At 33.3% G+C, this 17,073-nt stretch overlaps 3 protein-coding genes across 3 annotated transcripts; all 3 read left to right on the top strand.

Moving 5' to 3' along the window:
* Positions 1 to 627: 627 nt before the first annotated feature.
* LOC140986043 (serine carboxypeptidase-like 11) lies at positions 628 to 4,237 on the top strand. Its single transcript, XM_073453993.1, has 14 exons — positions 628 to 807; positions 1,068 to 1,213; positions 1,359 to 1,435; positions 1,540 to 1,662; positions 1,803 to 1,905; positions 2,005 to 2,042; positions 2,146 to 2,247; positions 2,717 to 2,803; positions 2,882 to 3,034; positions 3,137 to 3,208; positions 3,304 to 3,425; positions 3,492 to 3,605; positions 3,843 to 3,900; positions 3,991 to 4,237. Exons 1-14 carry the CDS (start codon positions 665 to 667, stop codon positions 4,072 to 4,074), a joined length of 1,422 nt encoding a protein of 473 aa, XP_073310094.1. The 5' UTR covers positions 628 to 664; the 3' UTR covers positions 4,075 to 4,237.
* A 1,997-nt stretch (positions 4,238 to 6,234) lies between these two features.
* LOC140986044 (serine carboxypeptidase-like 11) lies at positions 6,235 to 9,623 on the top strand. The gene is made up of 14 exons (XM_073453994.1): positions 6,235 to 6,459; positions 6,716 to 6,861; positions 7,003 to 7,079; positions 7,184 to 7,306; positions 7,404 to 7,506; positions 7,581 to 7,618; positions 7,722 to 7,823; positions 8,275 to 8,361; positions 8,441 to 8,593; positions 8,695 to 8,766; positions 8,856 to 8,977; positions 9,044 to 9,157; positions 9,265 to 9,322; positions 9,413 to 9,623. The coding sequence occupies exons 1-14, from the start codon at positions 6,317 to 6,319 to the stop codon at positions 9,494 to 9,496; spliced, it is 1,422 nt and encodes a 473-aa protein (XP_073310095.1). The 5' UTR covers positions 6,235 to 6,316; the 3' UTR covers positions 9,497 to 9,623.
* A 2,265-nt stretch (positions 9,624 to 11,888) lies between these two features.
* Positions 11,889 to 15,539, top strand: LOC140986042 (serine carboxypeptidase-like 7). Its single transcript, XM_073453992.1, has 14 exons — positions 11,889 to 12,139; positions 12,393 to 12,538; positions 12,684 to 12,760; positions 12,865 to 12,987; positions 13,128 to 13,230; positions 13,335 to 13,372; positions 13,476 to 13,577; positions 13,980 to 14,066; positions 14,146 to 14,298; positions 14,401 to 14,472; positions 14,568 to 14,689; positions 14,756 to 14,869; positions 15,107 to 15,164; positions 15,255 to 15,539. Exons 1-14 carry the CDS (start codon positions 11,982 to 11,984, stop codon positions 15,336 to 15,338), a joined length of 1,437 nt encoding a protein of 478 aa, XP_073310093.1. The 5' UTR covers positions 11,889 to 11,981; the 3' UTR covers positions 15,339 to 15,539.
* The last annotated feature ends 1,534 nt before the right edge of the window (positions 15,540 to 17,073 follow it).

The following is a 17,073-nucleotide window of genomic DNA, read 5'->3' as shown; positions in this document are numbered from 1 at the left end:
TGCAATCACATACAACTTTATTGCATGTAATCTTCACAACCAATTTTGTTTGTAGTTTCTCTTACCACATATATACTTATATGCTTAATTACCACGTACATTCTTATATGCATCAATTCAATCTTTTCCTTAATTATTTTCACTTTTATAAATTCTTTTGTTTTTTTCACTTTTAAGAACACAGTGTCAACTTAAAATACTAATTGTTTGAGTATCGATATAAAAAAACATAAAAAAATCATAGCTTTTAAATTTATATTATTAGATGAGACTTACACAAATATAAATACATGATTAGTTGCTCCGGGAAAAAAAACACAAATACTCATATGTTATACTGTAAACCTGGGTAAGACACCTCAAGAATTGAGGTGCCCATACCTAGTAATAATATAAGAATAATATTTAATCTCTGTCGTTTCAGATTTTCTTTGATTTTATTTTTTAAAAATTCTAAAAAAATAAGATAAATTCAATTTTAAATTTGTAATTCTATAGTTGTGGGAGTAGATTCGAATAAAAAATTATGGCTTGCTTGTCGCAATATTTTTATTTATAAAAAATATATATATTTGGCTATTAGGGAACTGCTCTGGCATTAGCACCAGCTATTGGGTTAAGAGGAACATAACCGGTGAACAGCACTGCCACCGAGCAAACTGGCATGGCGGGATACGTGAGTTCGAAACTACGCTTGAATTTCAATGCTATTTTCTTGTTCATCCTCACCTACGCAGCCGCAGATTCGAATATTATCAAGACCTTGCCGGGCTATCCGGGTACTTTGCCTTTCAAGCTCGAAACCGGGTGAGTTGATTTGATTATCATATTTGTTTCGCAGTTCTTTTTGGCAACTTCCACCTCGCAATCACACAACCAAAAGCTCTGTTAAATTACAGAAGCATTGTCTGAATTTGCACCACCAGTTCGATTTCAAATCTGTATCGTCATTTCTGAAAATTATTAGAATATATAAAATTTTACTTATACGGACCGAAATGTTTTTTTGATTGGAAGAAGGAATTTAGCTTTCAAATGCCTTAGGATTTGGCATCCCTTAACTTCAGGTATATTAGCTTGGGCGAAAATGGAGAACGTCAGTTGTTTTATTACTTCGTAGAGTCTGAAGGAGACCCGAATAATGATCCGCTTTTGTTTTGGACTATGGGTGGACCCGGGTGCTCTGGGTTTTCCGCCCTCGTGTATGAAATCGGTAACGACGCTCGTCCTTGCCTTTAACTGAATAAATTTTGTTTTAAAAATTTTAAAATAACCAATAATATGAGTTATGACAACAGCTAAATAACCCAAACATATTATGGTCTGATTGGTTTTTGATTGTGCGTATGTGCGTGCAGGTCCCTTGACTTTTGATATTTCAACCTTTAATGGAAGCTTACCTGGTTTAGTATACAATCCATATTCATGGACAAAGGTTTAAACATCTAATACATTTCATTCATCTGTGTTCTTGCTTCAAATCTCCGTGTTTTAATCACCTATCTAATGATCATATGCTGTTGCATGATTTGGTTTCAGTTCGCCAGCATTATATTCATAGACGCCCCCGTTGGAACTGGATTCTCCTATATAAATACATCGCAGGTCTACACTTCCTCCGACACCAAATCAACGTGGGATCATTACATGTTTTTGAGGAAGGTAACCTTAATGTTGCTTAGGCCATTACCATCCATGCTATTGTTTCTTGGAAAAACTATTTAAGGGAGATGCCAAGAATGTTTGTTTGCATTTTTATCGTGCACTTATTATTGATTTGATGCTAAGATTAAAAATTGCAGTGGTTGTTGAATCATCCTTCGTTTATTAAAAGTCGCCTCTATGTTGGCGGTCACTCTTATGGAGGCAAAACTGTGCCCATGGTTGCTTTAGAAATAGTAAAAGGTATCATATAAGAGTGATGCTTTAACTATTTGACAATTGATGATTGGATTGAATTTAATTTGATTTTCTTTCCTGATTCAACTTATGTTGATACTGTAGGAAACGAAGCAGGACTTCATCCTAGAATACGCCTCAAAGTAACTGATATCCTTGGAACTTTTTCTTGATGATATTCTTGTTTTCTTATATGAAATTTTAAGGTAGAATTGACATATTAACAACTTTGGAAAAATGAACCAGGGATACCTTACTGGAAATTCACCAATAGATCAAGAACATCATTTTAATGAGTGGATTCCTTATGCTCACCGCATGGCACTCATATCAGATGAATATTATGAGGTGTAGTTTCTTATTCCAACTTTTCTCTCAACGAGAAAATTAAAAAAAAGGGGGGGGGGGGGGGGGGGGTNCTAAAATTTGTTCTGGACTGCTTTACTCTACTCAGAGTATGTTTTGGTGGTTTAAAGGATGGTTGATTATAATGTCAGGACACATCGGTTGTGAAAGTAAAATTTGAGTTACCTATATAAATGTAGGTTAGCAAACTTAGATACACCGGTAGATCTTCGATGATCACATGCAGTTTTGGTGATTGGAACAATGTTAGCTTATTCTGCATTCTGACAAGATTTGTTGACTTGAGAACATTATATAGACTTGATTGACAAACAGAAAAACCTTCATTCAATCTCCAGATTGACATTACAATAATCTTTAAGAGGTTGTAAAATGTTTAAATATCCCTCTGGTGCTAAGTAATTTATTGGATATATCCAAACATCGTCACGGGTAACTTGGAAATGTTCAGCGAGCAAAGAGTAGCTGCAAGGGGGAATATCTAAATCCGGACCCAAATAATTATGAATGCCTTGATGTTCTTCAACTCATCGATAAGGTGAAGATTATATTTTCTTCTGATTTATTATTTTTCGCAAATTAGCATCTCTTACAATAATTCACTTGTTTATTGCAGTGCACTGACAATATAAATGTGAATCATATTTTGCTACCAAAGTGTACACTTTCACTTCCAAAAGGTGATGAATTTACAGAGAGGCGAATGATCATAGAAAACGACCCCATCGACTTCCTTCTCATGTCCAAACAAGAGGACCAGTGGTGCCTTGTAAAATCATATGTTCTTACTAGTTCACATATATAGCAATCCAATTTCCCAATAAAACCTTCTGATATTAATTTCCCATGTATAAAGTAATTTTAATTGCAGCTTGAGAATCACGTGGCATCTTATGTCTGGGCAAATGATCCGTCGGTACAAGGAGCTCTTTATGTCAGAAAGGTGCAATCGTACATTAACATATTTCGAAACACATGAAGAAGTATCCGCTCTTGTATAGATCGTTAACATAAATTTGAATGCGAATGAATGACCAGGGAATGATTAAAGATTACTGGAAAAGATGTAATAGGAGCTTATTGTACGAATATGATGTAGAAAGTGTACTCCCACACCATCAACTTCTACTTGACAAAGGATATGAAGCTTTGGTCTATAGGTGCTTAACCAGCTCACATTTTCTATGGTGTTTGACTGTTTGTAACTATGTATTTCTCGTTTCCAGTGGAGATCATGACTTAACGGTGCCCTACACGAGTACTCTAAAATGGATCCACAGTCTCAATCTAACCATCGAAGATGAATGGAGGCCATGGACCGTTGATGGCCAAGTTGCAGGGTTGGTTTTCGATTCTTATCTGGCCTAAATATTCTTTAATAAACGTTTCTTGAAATTGAAATAATTACAATGACAACACTTGATAAATGGTTCATATATGTTATAATAACACCCTTTGAGACTTGGTTAATTGTATGTTTACCCTTACATCCTTCACTGGTGGTGTTTTAATCATTCGAATGTCACGGAATATGTAGACTCTGGATTTAATTTAATTATATGATCTTATTCTCGTAGATACACAGAGAAATACAAGAAAAGTGATCTGGCCTCTCTCACATTTGCCACTGTGAAGGCAAGAAAAAGTCGACTTCACGACTCCTTTTGGTAAGCAAGTGAAGAGGATAAAAATGTAATTTGATGTTGTTCGTATCGTGTTATGCAGGGCGGAAGTCATGTAGCCCCAGAATACATGCCGGAACAATGCTTTGCCATGGCAAAGAGATGGTTCTCTTTGTTACCACTGTAAATATCATATGAAGGTTTCTGTTTTTCCATTGCTTCCTAATTCATATTGTAATAATATATTGTTGTCTTTTATTGAATTTATTTACCATATTGAGTTCAATAAATATAATCAATGGATTTGTCATAATCATTTTGTGAAATTTCAAATAATATATTTTTCTGTTGTTTCTTAATTTCATGTTTTTGTATGAGATTTTATTATAATCAAAGTTGCTTTATTTTACAAAATAAGTCTTTTATATATATATATATATAAAAATTATTCTCTAACTAATTAAAACTTTTAATTAAATAAGCGAATTTGTATTTTTTGTCATGTATATTTACTTTTTTCGGTTTTGGTTAGAATTTAAGTGTTGATCTTAAGAGGTGGGCATCGGGTGCGATTTTTCTAATAAATAGGGTATTTGGTCGAGTTCGAGTAGTACCTGAATCCGATTATATTTTGTCGGATCGGTTCGGGTATAAAATATTTACCACAAGACTCGATTTTTTATTTATTTGTTTTTTATATAAAAAATAGATATATCTCAACTCGAATTTATTTAGTCGGATCGGGACAGAAAATGTTTACCCAAAATTCCCAATTGGGTACTTGAAAACAAAACTTTTTATTTAATTTTTTTAATAAAAAATAGATGGTGAAAGTTGAAATAGATCTATGAATTGCTGGAGTTTAGGATGTTAATCGGAAATATTTTCTAATTCATTATTATTATCTCCATTATACTTGATATTGTCCATTTTATGATGATTTCAATTTTTATATGAAAATTTTTTAAATTTAATTTGCGATACTAAAGTTCACACTTTATATATTGAAGATTTGAAAATATCCAATTATATTTTGAAAAAAAAAAATTCATAAAGTGATTATGTAATTGTTTCACAAATCACAGAGAACGGAAATGATTATTTTGACAAGCTTATTATTTCTTGATATATTATTTTGTAGCTACAAAATTAGAAAATATAAGTTTTTCTCAAAAAAAAAAAAGTCAAATACCAGAACCCGAACTACTCGGGTAGTCACTAGATTCGGGCGGGTTTGGGTAATAAAAACACTACTCGACTAAATCGGATACCCGACCCGAACCACACCTAAACTTAAAAACCTACACTAGCCCACCTCTATTTGGTTATATACTTTGAAGTTGTTTTTTAAAAAAACATATTCCTTTCTTTTTTAAAAAAAAAAAACTATATTAAAGACCTTTTTTTTAAAATTATACATAAAAAATAAATTAGACTAAGCAAGTGTTTTTTAAATTTTGTAATGTTTTTTTTAAAAATAATTGTGCTTTGGGAAAGGGTATTTGAAAAAAAATTTGAAGATAAAAAATAATCAATATAGGGATATCAAATTTAATGATATAGTATGATACATATAAACTTACGCGTGTAGTAAGAAAAATAGAATACTAAATATCATGATAGCTGCAAGCCACAAAAATTGAATTCATATTACTAAATTCTGGATTAGTGCTACATGTACAACTAAATTTATACAACAATTCTTACAACACAAAAAATTCAATACAAAAATTCTATTTATCAAAATCTCACTATAAATTCAATACAAAATCTCATGAAATAATAACAAAATATCAAGATATAATAACATGATATCACCATAAAATTGTTGTAAATATCGTTGTACGATATTTTAATTGTACTTTTAGGCTACGTTTGGTTGGAGGATAAAACAATGAAATGATTAAGAGAGAAATGATAAAAAAATGATTGGATTAGAAATATAATATATAATAATAAATAATATTATGTTTGATATGATGGTTAAGAATGAGATACTTAATAATTTTTTGATGAATTGACAAAATTGTGATTGTCGGTCCGGCTATCGGCCGATGGTCGGCCGACAGGAGGAGGGGGTGGTCGACAACAACGGTCGGCGGTGGTCTAGACAATAAATAACTTCATTTGAAGGGAAAAGTCTACACGTTATATAATATAATAATATTTAAAATGTTGCTGTCGTTTCAGATTTTCTTCGATTTTTTTTTCAAAATTCTAAAAAATAAGATAAATTCAATTTTAAATTTGTAATTCTATAGTTGTGGGAGTAGATTCGAATAAAAAATTATGGCTTGCATGTCGCAATATTTTATTTTATTTATAAAAAATATATATTTGGCTATTAGGGAACTGCTCTGGCATTAGCACCAGCTCTTGGGTTAACAGGAAAATAACTGGTGAACAGCACTGCCACCGAGCAAACTGGCATGGCGGGATACGTGAGTTCGAAACTACGCTTGAATTTCAATGCTATTTTCTTGTTCATCCTCACCTACGCAGCCGCAGATTCGAATATTATCAAGACCTTGCCGGGCTATCCGGGTACTTTGCCTTTCAAGCTCGAAACCGGGTGAGTTGATTTGATTATCATATTTGTTTCGCAGTTCTTTTTGGCAACTTCCACCTCGCAATCACACAACCAAAAGCTCTGTTAAATTACAGAAGCATTGTCTGAATTTGCACCACCAGTTCGATTTCAAATCTGTATCGTCATTTCTGAAAATTATTAGAATATATAAAATTTTACTTCCACCGAAATGTTTATTTGATTGGAACAAAGAGTTTAGCTTTCAAATGCCTTAGGATTTGGCATCCCTTAATTTCAGGTATATTAGCTTGGGCGAAAATGGAGAACGTCAGTTGTTTTATTACTTCGTAGAGTCTGAAGGAGACCCGAATAAGGATCCGCTTTTGTTTTGGATTATTGGTGGACCCGGGTGCTCTGGGTTTTCCGCCCTCGTGTATGAAATCGGTAACGACGCTCGTCCTTGCCTTCAACTGAATAAATTTTGTTTTTAAAATTTTAAAATAACCAATAATATGAGTTATGACAACAGCTAAATAACCCAAACATATTATGATCTGATTGGTTTTTGATTGTGGGTATGTGCAGGTCCCTTGACTTTTGATATTTCAACCTTTAATGGAAGCTTACCTGATCTAGTATACAATCCATATTCATGGACAAAGGTTTAAACATCTAATACCCTTCATTCATCTGTGTTCTTGCTTCAAAACTCTGTGTTTTAATCACCTATGTAATGATCATATGCTGTTGCATGATATGGTTTCAGTTCGCCAGCATTATATTCATAGACGCCCCCGTTGGAACTGGATTCTCCTATATAAATACATCGCAGGTCTACACTTCCTCCGACACCAAATCAACGTGGGATCATTACATGTTTTTGAGGAAGGTAACCTTAATGTTGCTTAGGTCATTACCATCCATGCTATTGTTTTATGTATGTTTGTGTTTTTATCGTGGATTTGATGCTAAGATGAAAATTGCAGTGGTTGTTGAATCACCCTTCGTTTACTAAAAATCGCCTCTATGTTGGCGGCGATTCTTATGGAGGCAAAGTTGTGCCCATGGTTGCATTAGAAATAGTGAAAGGTATGATATAATTGATGATTGGATTGACTTTAATTTGATTCTCTTTCCTGATTCAACTTATGTTGCAACTGTAGGAAATGAAGCAGGACTTCATCCTAGAATACGCCTCAAAGTAACTGATATCCATGGAACTTTTTCTTGATGATATTCTTGTTTTCTTATATGAAATTTTAAGGTAGAATTGACATATTAACGACTTTGGAAAAATGAAACAGGGATACCTTACTGGAAATTCACCAATAGATCAAGAACATCATTTTAATGAGTGGATTCCTTATGCTCACCGCATGGCACTCATATCAGATGAATATTATGAGGTAGTTTATTATTCCAACTTCTCTCTCGACGAGAAAATTAAAAAGGGGGGAGGTAAAATTTGTTCTGGACTGCTTTACTCTACTCAGAGTATGTTTTTGTGGTTTAAAGGATGGTTGATTGTAATGTCAGGACACATCGATTGTGAAAGTAAAACTTGAGTTACCTATATAAATGTAGGTTAACAAATTGATACACCGGTAGATCTTTGCAGTTTTGGTGATTGGATCAATGTTAGCTTATTCTGCATTCTGACAAGATTTGTTGGCTTGAGAACATTGTATAGACTTGATTGACAAACAGCAACGTCCTTCATTCAATCTCCAGAATGATATTACAATAATCTTTAATAGGTGGTAAAATATTTTAGAAAAAACCTCGGCTAAATACCCCTCTAGTACTAAGTAATTCATTGGATATATCCAAACATCGTTACGGGTAACTTGGTTTCAGCGAGCAAAAAATAGCTGCAACGGGGATTATCTAAATCCGGACCCAAATAATTATGAATGCCTTCATGTTCTTCAACTCATCGATCAGGTGAAGATTACAATTTCTTCTGATTTATTATTTTTAGCAATTTAGCTGCTCTTACAATAATTCACTTGTTTTATTGCAGTGCACTGACAATATAAATAAGAAGCATATTTTGGTACCAAAGTGTGAACTGTCACCTCCAAAAGGTGATGATTTTACTGAGAGGCAAATGATCATAGAAAACGACCCCATCGACTTCCTTCTCATGTCCAAACAAGAGGACCCATGGTGCCTTGTAAAATCATCTGTTCTTACTAGACCACATATATAGCGATCCAACTTCCCCGTAAACCTTCTGATATGGATTTCTGAAGTGCAAAATAATCTTAATTGCAGCTTGATAATCACGTGACATCTTATGTCTGGGCAAATGATCCGTCCGTACAAGAAGCTCTTTATGTCAGAAAGGTACATTCGTACATTAACATACAAGAATGAAGAAGTATCTGCTCTTGTATAGATCGTTAACATAAATTTGAATGTGCATGCATGACCAGGGAATGATTAAAGATTACTGGAAAAGATGTAATAGGAGCTTATTGTACGAATATGATGTAGAAAGTGCCCTCCCACACCATCAACTTCTACTTGACAAAGGATATGAAGCTTTGGTCTATAGGTGCTTAACCAGCTCACATTTTCTATGGTGTTTGACTGTTTGTAACTATGTATTTCTCGCTTCCAGTGGAGATCATGACTTCTTGGTTCCCTACACGAGTACTCTAAAATGGATCCACAGTCTCAATCTAACCATCGAAGATGAATGGAGGCCATGGACCGTTGATGGCCAAGTTGCAGGGTTGGTTTTCGATTCTTATCTGGCCTACATATTCTTTAATAAACGTTTCTTGAAATTGAATATGTAGACTCTGGATTTAATTTAATTCTATGATCTTATCCTCGTAGATACACAGAGAAATACAAGCAAAGTGATCTGGTCTCTCTCACATTTGCCACTGTGAAGGCAAGAAAAAGTCGACTTCATGCCTCGTTTTGGTAAGCACGTGAAGAGGGTAAAAATGTAATTTGATGTTGTTCGTATCGTGTTATGCAGGGCGCAGGTCATGCAGCCCCGGAATACATGCCGGAACAATGCTTTGCCATGGCAAAGAGATGGTTCTCTTTGTTACCACTGTAGAGATCATATGAGGGTTTCTGTTTTTCCACTGCTTCCTAATTCATATTGTAATAATTATTGTTGTCTTTTTATTGAATTTTTTTATCATTATTCAGTTCAATAAATATAATAGATGGATTTGTCATAATCTTTGTGTGAAATTTCAAAGAATATATTTTACTTTTAGAAGAAAGGTTGAAGTTATGCACTAAAAGTTCCACATTTCGTTTCCTGTTTTCTTAATTTCTTGTTTTTGTAAGAGATTTTAAAATTACGAAAATTCTAACATCATATCATAATCAAAGTCGGCTTATTTTACAAGTTAACTCCTTTTTTTTTTAATAAAAATATCATTATCTAACTAATTAAAACCTTTATTTAAATAGTTATAAAATTATAACTTAGTAAACTATTTAAATTGTTTTGAAACAATAAATTAAATAGAAAAATAAAAAGCATTGGTGCAATTGGAATGGCACGGTACTATTCATAGGCTCAAATAACAATGTCTCGAATGTGTTTTAGTTTGACACAAAAATCGATTAGAAAAAATAGTTCAAATTCAAATATAATGTTTTTAGACAGTACTTTGTCAATATTTTGATCGAACAAAATGTTTAAAAATTAGAAATTAGGCTGCAAGGGAATCGTGAACTACAACTTGCACAAGATCAACTTTATCACTCTGTAAATTTCAAGAAATCTTGAGGTCAATAGGCTTATATTTTCTGTGTTTTCAGAAAATATTGTTGCAATGTATTTGAGGAACTTGCTTTTCAAGGGTTTGTGTTAGTTTGCTGGGTGGGTTTGTGCGTGTGGAAGGGGACGAATTCTGGCACATGACTAAAGTTCTCAGGTTAATTAAACATCAATGATAGGTATGAATTTTATTGTGGTTCATAAATAATGCATACTTCCGTGTCCTTGTAAGTGAAATTCAAAAATGTACTGAAGAAGGCAATTGCTTCACGAGAGCCATTTACCTGCTTAGTTCCGACCAGCCCATATATACAGTCTTTTCTAGTGTAATAATAGTGTGCATAAGCTCTGTAGCAACCACAAACATAGCATTACAGATTCTTTGTTGAAACTTCGAATTAAAAAATCAAAATGCGTATATATGCCGAGCCAAATGATGAATGCATTGATTGGGGGACGTAGTTCTGATAGAATACATGCTCACACACACTGATTTTCCAGCCACTCGATTCTTCATTTGGAGTTTAGGACTGTTAGCGATAAGATTTATCAGAATGTAGCCTTTTCCCATGATTTGATACTACAACCATTATGCCTGTTTATTATTTTTTTTTATTTTATGCATAAGTTCTGCAACGGCACAGCTGTATGTGATTTTTATAATGAAAATATGTGTATTCCAAGGGTAGAGCTATTTGATGGAAAGGGACGACTGATTGAAGGGTTCATTAAAGGATATTAAACGAGGAGGGGTAGAGTTTGAAGCACTGGAGGACCCAAAATTGGTTTCCCCTATAACAACACAGTGGCATGTTTTTGCAGCTTTTGGTGTGTTGAAAAAGTTTGATCCTTGATGAATCACATGTTTAGGTTATATGACTTGTCTATCTTGTTAATGTCAAGGCACTTTGAAGGGATCGAGGCCGAGCTGATTGACTTGTGGAGAAATGCACGGTGGATTTTCAGTTGTTCGTGATTGTAATATTCATCATATATGTGTATCCTTTGGTTTCATTCATGATTTCCTCTTGTTCCTTCTCATGGATTTCAGGAGCTGGGAGCATCTAGCGTAACACCTTTGCTAACTAATCATTCTCATTCAATACGATCAGATACACTTTTTTCTGTTAGTTTACAAATACTTAACGTTTTTAAATGTTGTTATGTGAAGAGAATATGCATCTGATTTAATTAGTCAGACTTAAGAATGTAATTTTAACATATTAATGAATTCTTCAGAGTCCGACTATTGTGAATTCATTTAGACTTGAAAAACCTGACTGATTTAGTATGAGATCAGTTGTGTAGAGAGATCAATTTTTTTTTAGAATAGTCAGTGAAATTCAATCATCATTTAGATTATTTTGTAAATCAGTGATATTTTAATTGTTTAGCTCCTTGAAAAGTTATAATTGGAGGATGTTAAAATAGTTTTCTATACTTGTCGAGGCCATTGATCTGTTTATTCGGGAAGTAGGGTCATTTAATATTGATTTAAGTTTAATTATTTGAACTAAAATCTAACATACATGGATCAATTATTTTTTTTGATCACAACACACTTTAAGAATGAACATCGAACGAAACCAGCTTAAGCCGATGAGTGAGATCAGTAGGCTAAAGCCCGGTCTCCTCTCATGGATCAATTATATGTATTTTCTTAAAGTCACAATTGACTTCACTGAAAATCGATGGCCCACCATCATTAACCAAAACGATAAGATTTCAAGAAAATCAGAAATATAAATCTAACTTGGTGAACAACGGAACATACTGCGAAGCTTGTTCCGCCACCGAGCAAAAAGGCATGGCGGAATACGTTAGTTCGAAACTACGCTTGAATTTCAATGCTCTTTTCTTGTTCATCCTCGCCTACGCCTACGCCTCCGCCTCCGCCGCAGATTCGAATATTATCAAGACTTTGCCGGGCTATCCGGGTACTTTGCCTTTCAAACTCGAAACCGGGTGAGTTCATTCGATCATATTTATTTCGCAGTTCTTTTTGGCAACTTCCAGCTCGCAATTACACAACCAAAAGAACTGTTAAATTAAAGAAGCATTGTCTGAATTTGCACCACTAGTTCGATTTCAAATATGTATCGTCATTTCTGAAAATTATTTGAATATATAAAATTTTACTTTTACCGAAATGCCTTTTTGATTGGAAGAAGGAATTTAGCTTTCAAATGCCTTAGGATTTGGCATCCCTTAACTTCAGGTATATTAGCTTGGGCGAAAATGGAGAACGTCAGTTGTTTTATTACTTCGTAGAGTCTGAAGGAGACCCGAATAAGGATCCGCTTTTGTTTTGGACTATGGGTGGACCCGGATGCTCTGGGTTTTCCGCCCTCGTGTATGAAATCGGTAACGACGCTCGTCCTTGCCTTCAACTGAATAAATTTTGTTTTTAAAATTTTAAAATAACCAATAATATGAGTTATGACAACAGCTAAATAACCCGAACATATTATGGTCTGATTGGTTTTTGATTGTGCGTATGTGCGTGCAGGTCCCTTGACTTTTGATATTTCAACCTTTAATGGAAGCTTACCTGATTTAGTATACAATCCATATTCATGGACAAAGGTTTAAACATCTAATACCCTTCATTCATCTGTGTTCTTGCTTCAAATCTCCGTGTTTTAATCACCTATCTAATGATCATATGCTGTTGCATGATTTGGTTTCAGTTCGCCAGCATTATATTCATAGACGCCCCCGTTGGAACTGGATTCTCCTATATAAATACATCGCAGGTCTTCACTTCCTCCGACACCAAATCAACGTGGGATCATTACATGTTTTTGAGGAAGGTAACCTTAATGTTGCTTAGGCCATTACCATCCATGCTATTGTTTCTTGGAAAAACTATTTAAGGGAGATGCCAAGAATGTTTGTTTGCATTTTTATCGTGCACTTATTATTGATTTGATGCTAAGATTAAAAATTGCAGTGGTTGTTGAATCATCCTTCGTTTATTAAAAATCGCCTCTATGTTGGCGGTCACTCTTATGGAGGCAAAGCTGTGCCCATGATTGCTTTAGAAATAGTAAAAGGTATCATGTAAGAGTGATGCTTTAATTATTTGACAATTGATGATTGGATTGGATTTAATTTAATTTGATTTTCTTTCCTGATTCAACTTATGTTGAAACTGTAGGAAATGAAGCAGGACTTCAGCCTAGAATACGCCTCAAAGTAACTGATATCCTTGGAACTTTTTCTTGATGTTAGTCTTGTTTTCTTGTAAGAAATTTTAAGGTAGAATTGACATATTAACAATGCTGGAAATATGAACCAGGGATACGTTACGGGAAATGCACCAATTGATCAAGTACAGTATTTTAATGAGAGGATTCCTTATGCTCACCGAGTGGCACTCATATCAGATGAATATTATGAGGTAGTTTTATATTCCAACTTCTCTATCATCTAGATATCTCTCAACGAGAAACTTAAAAGGGAGGGAGCTAAAATTTGTTCTGGACTGCTTTGCTCTACTAGGGTTATGTTTTTGTGGTTTAAAGGATAGTTGATTGTAAGGTCAGGACACATCTAGATCTTTGATGATCACATGTAGTTATGGTGATCGGATCATTGTTTGGTTATTATGCATTCTTACAAGATTTGTTGACTTGAGAACATTATATGGACTTGATTGACAAACAGAAAAACCTTCATTCAACCTCCAGATTGACATTACAATAATCTTTAAGAGGTTGTAAAATGTTTAAATATCCCTATAGTGCTAAGTAATTTGTTGGATGTATCCAAACATCGTCACGGGTAACTTGGAAATATTCAGCGAGCAATGAGTAGCTGCAAGGGGGAATATCTAAATCCGGACCCAAATAATTATGAATGCCTTGATGTTCTTCAACTCATCGATCAGGTGAAGATTATATTTTCTTCTGATTTATTATTTTTTGCAATTTAGCATCTCTTACAATAATTCACTTGTTTTATTGCAGTGCACTGACAATATAAATTTGAATCATATTTTGCTACCAAAGTGTACACTTTCACCTCCAAATGGTGATGAATTTACAGAGAGGCGAATGATCATAGAAAACGACCCCATCGACTTCCTTCTCATGTCCAAACAAGAGGACCAGTGGTGCCTTGTAAAATCATATGTTCTTACTAGTTCACATATATAGCAATCCAATTTCCCAATAAAACCTTCTGATATTAATTTCCCATGTATAAAGTAATTTTAATTGCAGCTTGAGAATCACGTGGCATCTTATGTCTGGGCAAATGATCCGTCGGTACAAGAAGCTCTTTATGTCAGAAAGGTACAATCGTACATTAACATACTTTGAAAAACATGAAGAAGTATCTGCTCTTGTATAGATCGTTAACATAAATTTGAATGCGAATGAATGACCAGGGAATGATTAAAGATGACTGGAAAAGATGTAATAGGAGCTTATTGTACGAATATGATGTAGAAAGTGTACTCCCACACCATCAACTTCTACTTGACAAAGGATATGAAGCTTTGGTCTATAGGTGCTTAACCAGCTCACATTTTCTATGGTGTTTGACTGTTTGTAACTATGTAATTCTCGTTTCCAGTGGAGATCATGACTTAACGGTGCCCTACACGAGTACTCTAAAATGGATCCACAGTCTCAATCTAACCATCGAAGATGAATGGAGGCCATGGACCGTTGATGGCCAAGTTGCAGGGTTGGTTTTCGATTCTTATCTGGCCTAAATATTCTTTAATAAACGTTTCTTGAAATTGAAATAATTACAATGACAACACTTGATACATGGTTCATATATGTTATAATAACACCCTTTGAGACTTGGTTAATTGTATGTTTACCCTTACATCCTTCACTGGTGGTGTTTTAATCATTCGAATGTCACGGAATATGTAGACTCTTGATTTAATTTAATTCTATGATCTTATCCTCGTAGATACACAGAGAAATACAAGAAAAGTGATCTGGCCTCTCTCACATTTGTCACTGTGAAGGCAAGAAAAAGTCGACTTCACGACTAGTTTTGGTAAGCACATGAAGAGGATAAAAATATAATTTGATGTTGTTTGTATCGTGTTATGCAGGGCGCAAGTCATGTAGCCCCAGAATACATGCCGGAACAATGCTTTGCCATGGCAAAGAGATGGTTCTCTTTGTTTCCACTGTAGAGATCATATGAGGGTTTCTGTTTTTCCATTGCTTCCTAATTCATATTGTAATAATATATTGTTGTCTTTTTATCGAATTTTTTTTTATCATTATTGAGTTCAATAAAAATAATAAATGGATTTGTCATAATCTTTGTGTGAAATTTCAAAGCATATATTTTACTTTTAGAAGAAAGGTTGAAGTTATATACTAAAAGTTCCTTTTTTCGTTTCTTGTTTTCTTAATTTCTTGTTTTTGTAATATAACTACGTAAACTATTTAAATTGTTTTGAAACAATAAATTAAATAGAAAAATAAAAAGCGTTGGTACAATTGGAATGGCATGGTACTATTCATAGGCTCAAATAAAAATGTCTCGAATGTGTTTGAGTTTGACACAAAAAATCGATTAGAAAAAATAGTTCAAATTCAAATATAATGTTTTTAAACAATACTCTGTCACTATTTTGATCGAACAAAATGTTTAAAAATTATAAATTATATATTTAAAATAGAACCCAAAAAAAAAAAAAATTGTCTAAAGAAGTAGGCTGCAAGTGAATCGTGAACTACAACTTGCATACAGACACAAGATGGAACTTTATCACTCTTTAAATGTCAAGAAATCTTGAGGTCAATAGGCTTATATTTTCTGTATTTTCAGAAAATTTTGTTGCAATGTATTTGAAAGAGATCAATATATGATTTTACGTTGGAGAGTTGTCTTTATTTTGTAAGATGTAGTTTTCTTGTGAGACGATCTGTTTTTGTAAAACGAGTCAATTCGATCTATATTTAAAAATTAATGTTTTTAATATAAATTAATAAAGAATAGACATACATACGGTGGAATGAAGTACGCCGTTTATTCACGATGTTTTTTCATTAAAATTAATATTTTTAATATAAATTAATATATATATTTCAGATTGCCGGTAATTAATAGGATTATTTTATGTTACATATGGAGTAATTCTCCAAATATGATGTGGTAAATGTTAGTCTTGGAATCATCAAAGTATGTTTATTTTCATAAAAATATAAGAGATTTACGTGATCTATTAATATTGAAATAAGAAGAGAAACACTCTTAATATAATATATATTAACTTATTTATATTCATAGACTGTCTTGTTGGAACTGGATTCTCGTACACAAATGCACCGGAATGTTCTTATAGAAGTGACATGATATCATGGAAAATCATGTTTTTTAGTAAGATTAACTTATGTTGTTATCATCCATGTTCTATATATGTTATTATATTGTTTTTTTGGCAGAAATTGGTGGCAATATGATATACTTGGCCTCTTATTACATGTTTTGGCAATATTAATGGAGATAGGGATGACGATGAAAGAGTTGCTTATGCTCACCGAATGATTGTTATAGTAGGTATCGAACGAGCTAACTTATAGCTTGTGTTTTATTGGTTTTTATGTAAAAAAAATTCTTGTTCATGAAAATCTTCCAAGATTTCAGTAACTTAATTTTCATTGTTCGTGATGTTTTTTAAGAAGAAAAATTGTAAATTTTTTTCAAATTGTCATATTTTCCAAATAGATTATATATAGTATTATAGTTTTAAAATAAAATTATTTATGTCTTTTGACCATTGTTTTAAATTTAGCTTGCATATAAATAGGTAATCTCTTACGAAATTATAATAAATGTTACTTTTGCAAATAATGACCCTTCACTTGGCCTTTTTCAATTATTTTCCATATAAATCAAATTTTCATAGAAAAATACAC

Source organism: Primulina huaijiensis, chromosome 10 (assembly GCF_012295235.1).
Source record: "Primulina huaijiensis isolate GDHJ02 chromosome 10, ASM1229523v2, whole genome shotgun sequence".
Classification (NCBI taxonomy): domain Eukaryota; kingdom Viridiplantae; phylum Streptophyta; class Magnoliopsida; order Lamiales; family Gesneriaceae; genus Primulina; species Primulina huaijiensis.
This window is presented reverse-complemented; position numbering and strand designations above follow the sequence as displayed.

Bases quoted from the DNA above. Each gene is read 5' to 3' on its own strand.
- LOC140986044 (XM_073453994.1), top strand. From the start codon at position 6,317: ATGGCGGGATACGTGAGTTCGAAACTACGCTTGAATTTCAATGCTATT. The intron at 6,460-6,715 runs GTGAGTTGATTT...CCTTAATTTCAG, and splicing joins CCTTTCAAGCTCGAAACCGG to GTATATTAGCTTGGGCGAAA. The intron at 8,362-8,440 runs GTGAAGATTACA...GTTTTATTGCAG, and splicing joins TTCTTCAACTCATCGATCAG to TGCACTGACAATATAAATAA.
- LOC140986043 (XM_073453993.1), top strand. From the start codon at position 665: ATGGCGGGATACGTGAGTTCGAAACTACGCTTGAATTTCAATGCTATT. The intron at 2,248-2,716 runs GTGTAGTTTCTT...GGAAATGTTCAG, and splicing joins TATCAGATGAATATTATGAG to CGAGCAAAGAGTAGCTGCAA. The intron at 3,209-3,303 runs GTGCAATCGTAC...ATGAATGACCAG, and splicing joins GAGCTCTTTATGTCAGAAAG to GGAATGATTAAAGATTACTG.
- LOC140986042 (XM_073453992.1), top strand. From the start codon at position 11,982: ATGGCGGAATACGTTAGTTCGAAACTACGCTTGAATTTCAATGCTCTT. The intron at 13,231-13,334 runs GTATCATGTAAG...TTGAAACTGTAG, and splicing joins TGCTTTAGAAATAGTAAAAG to GAAATGAAGCAGGACTTCAG. The intron at 14,067-14,145 runs GTGAAGATTATA...GTTTTATTGCAG, and splicing joins TTCTTCAACTCATCGATCAG to TGCACTGACAATATAAATTT.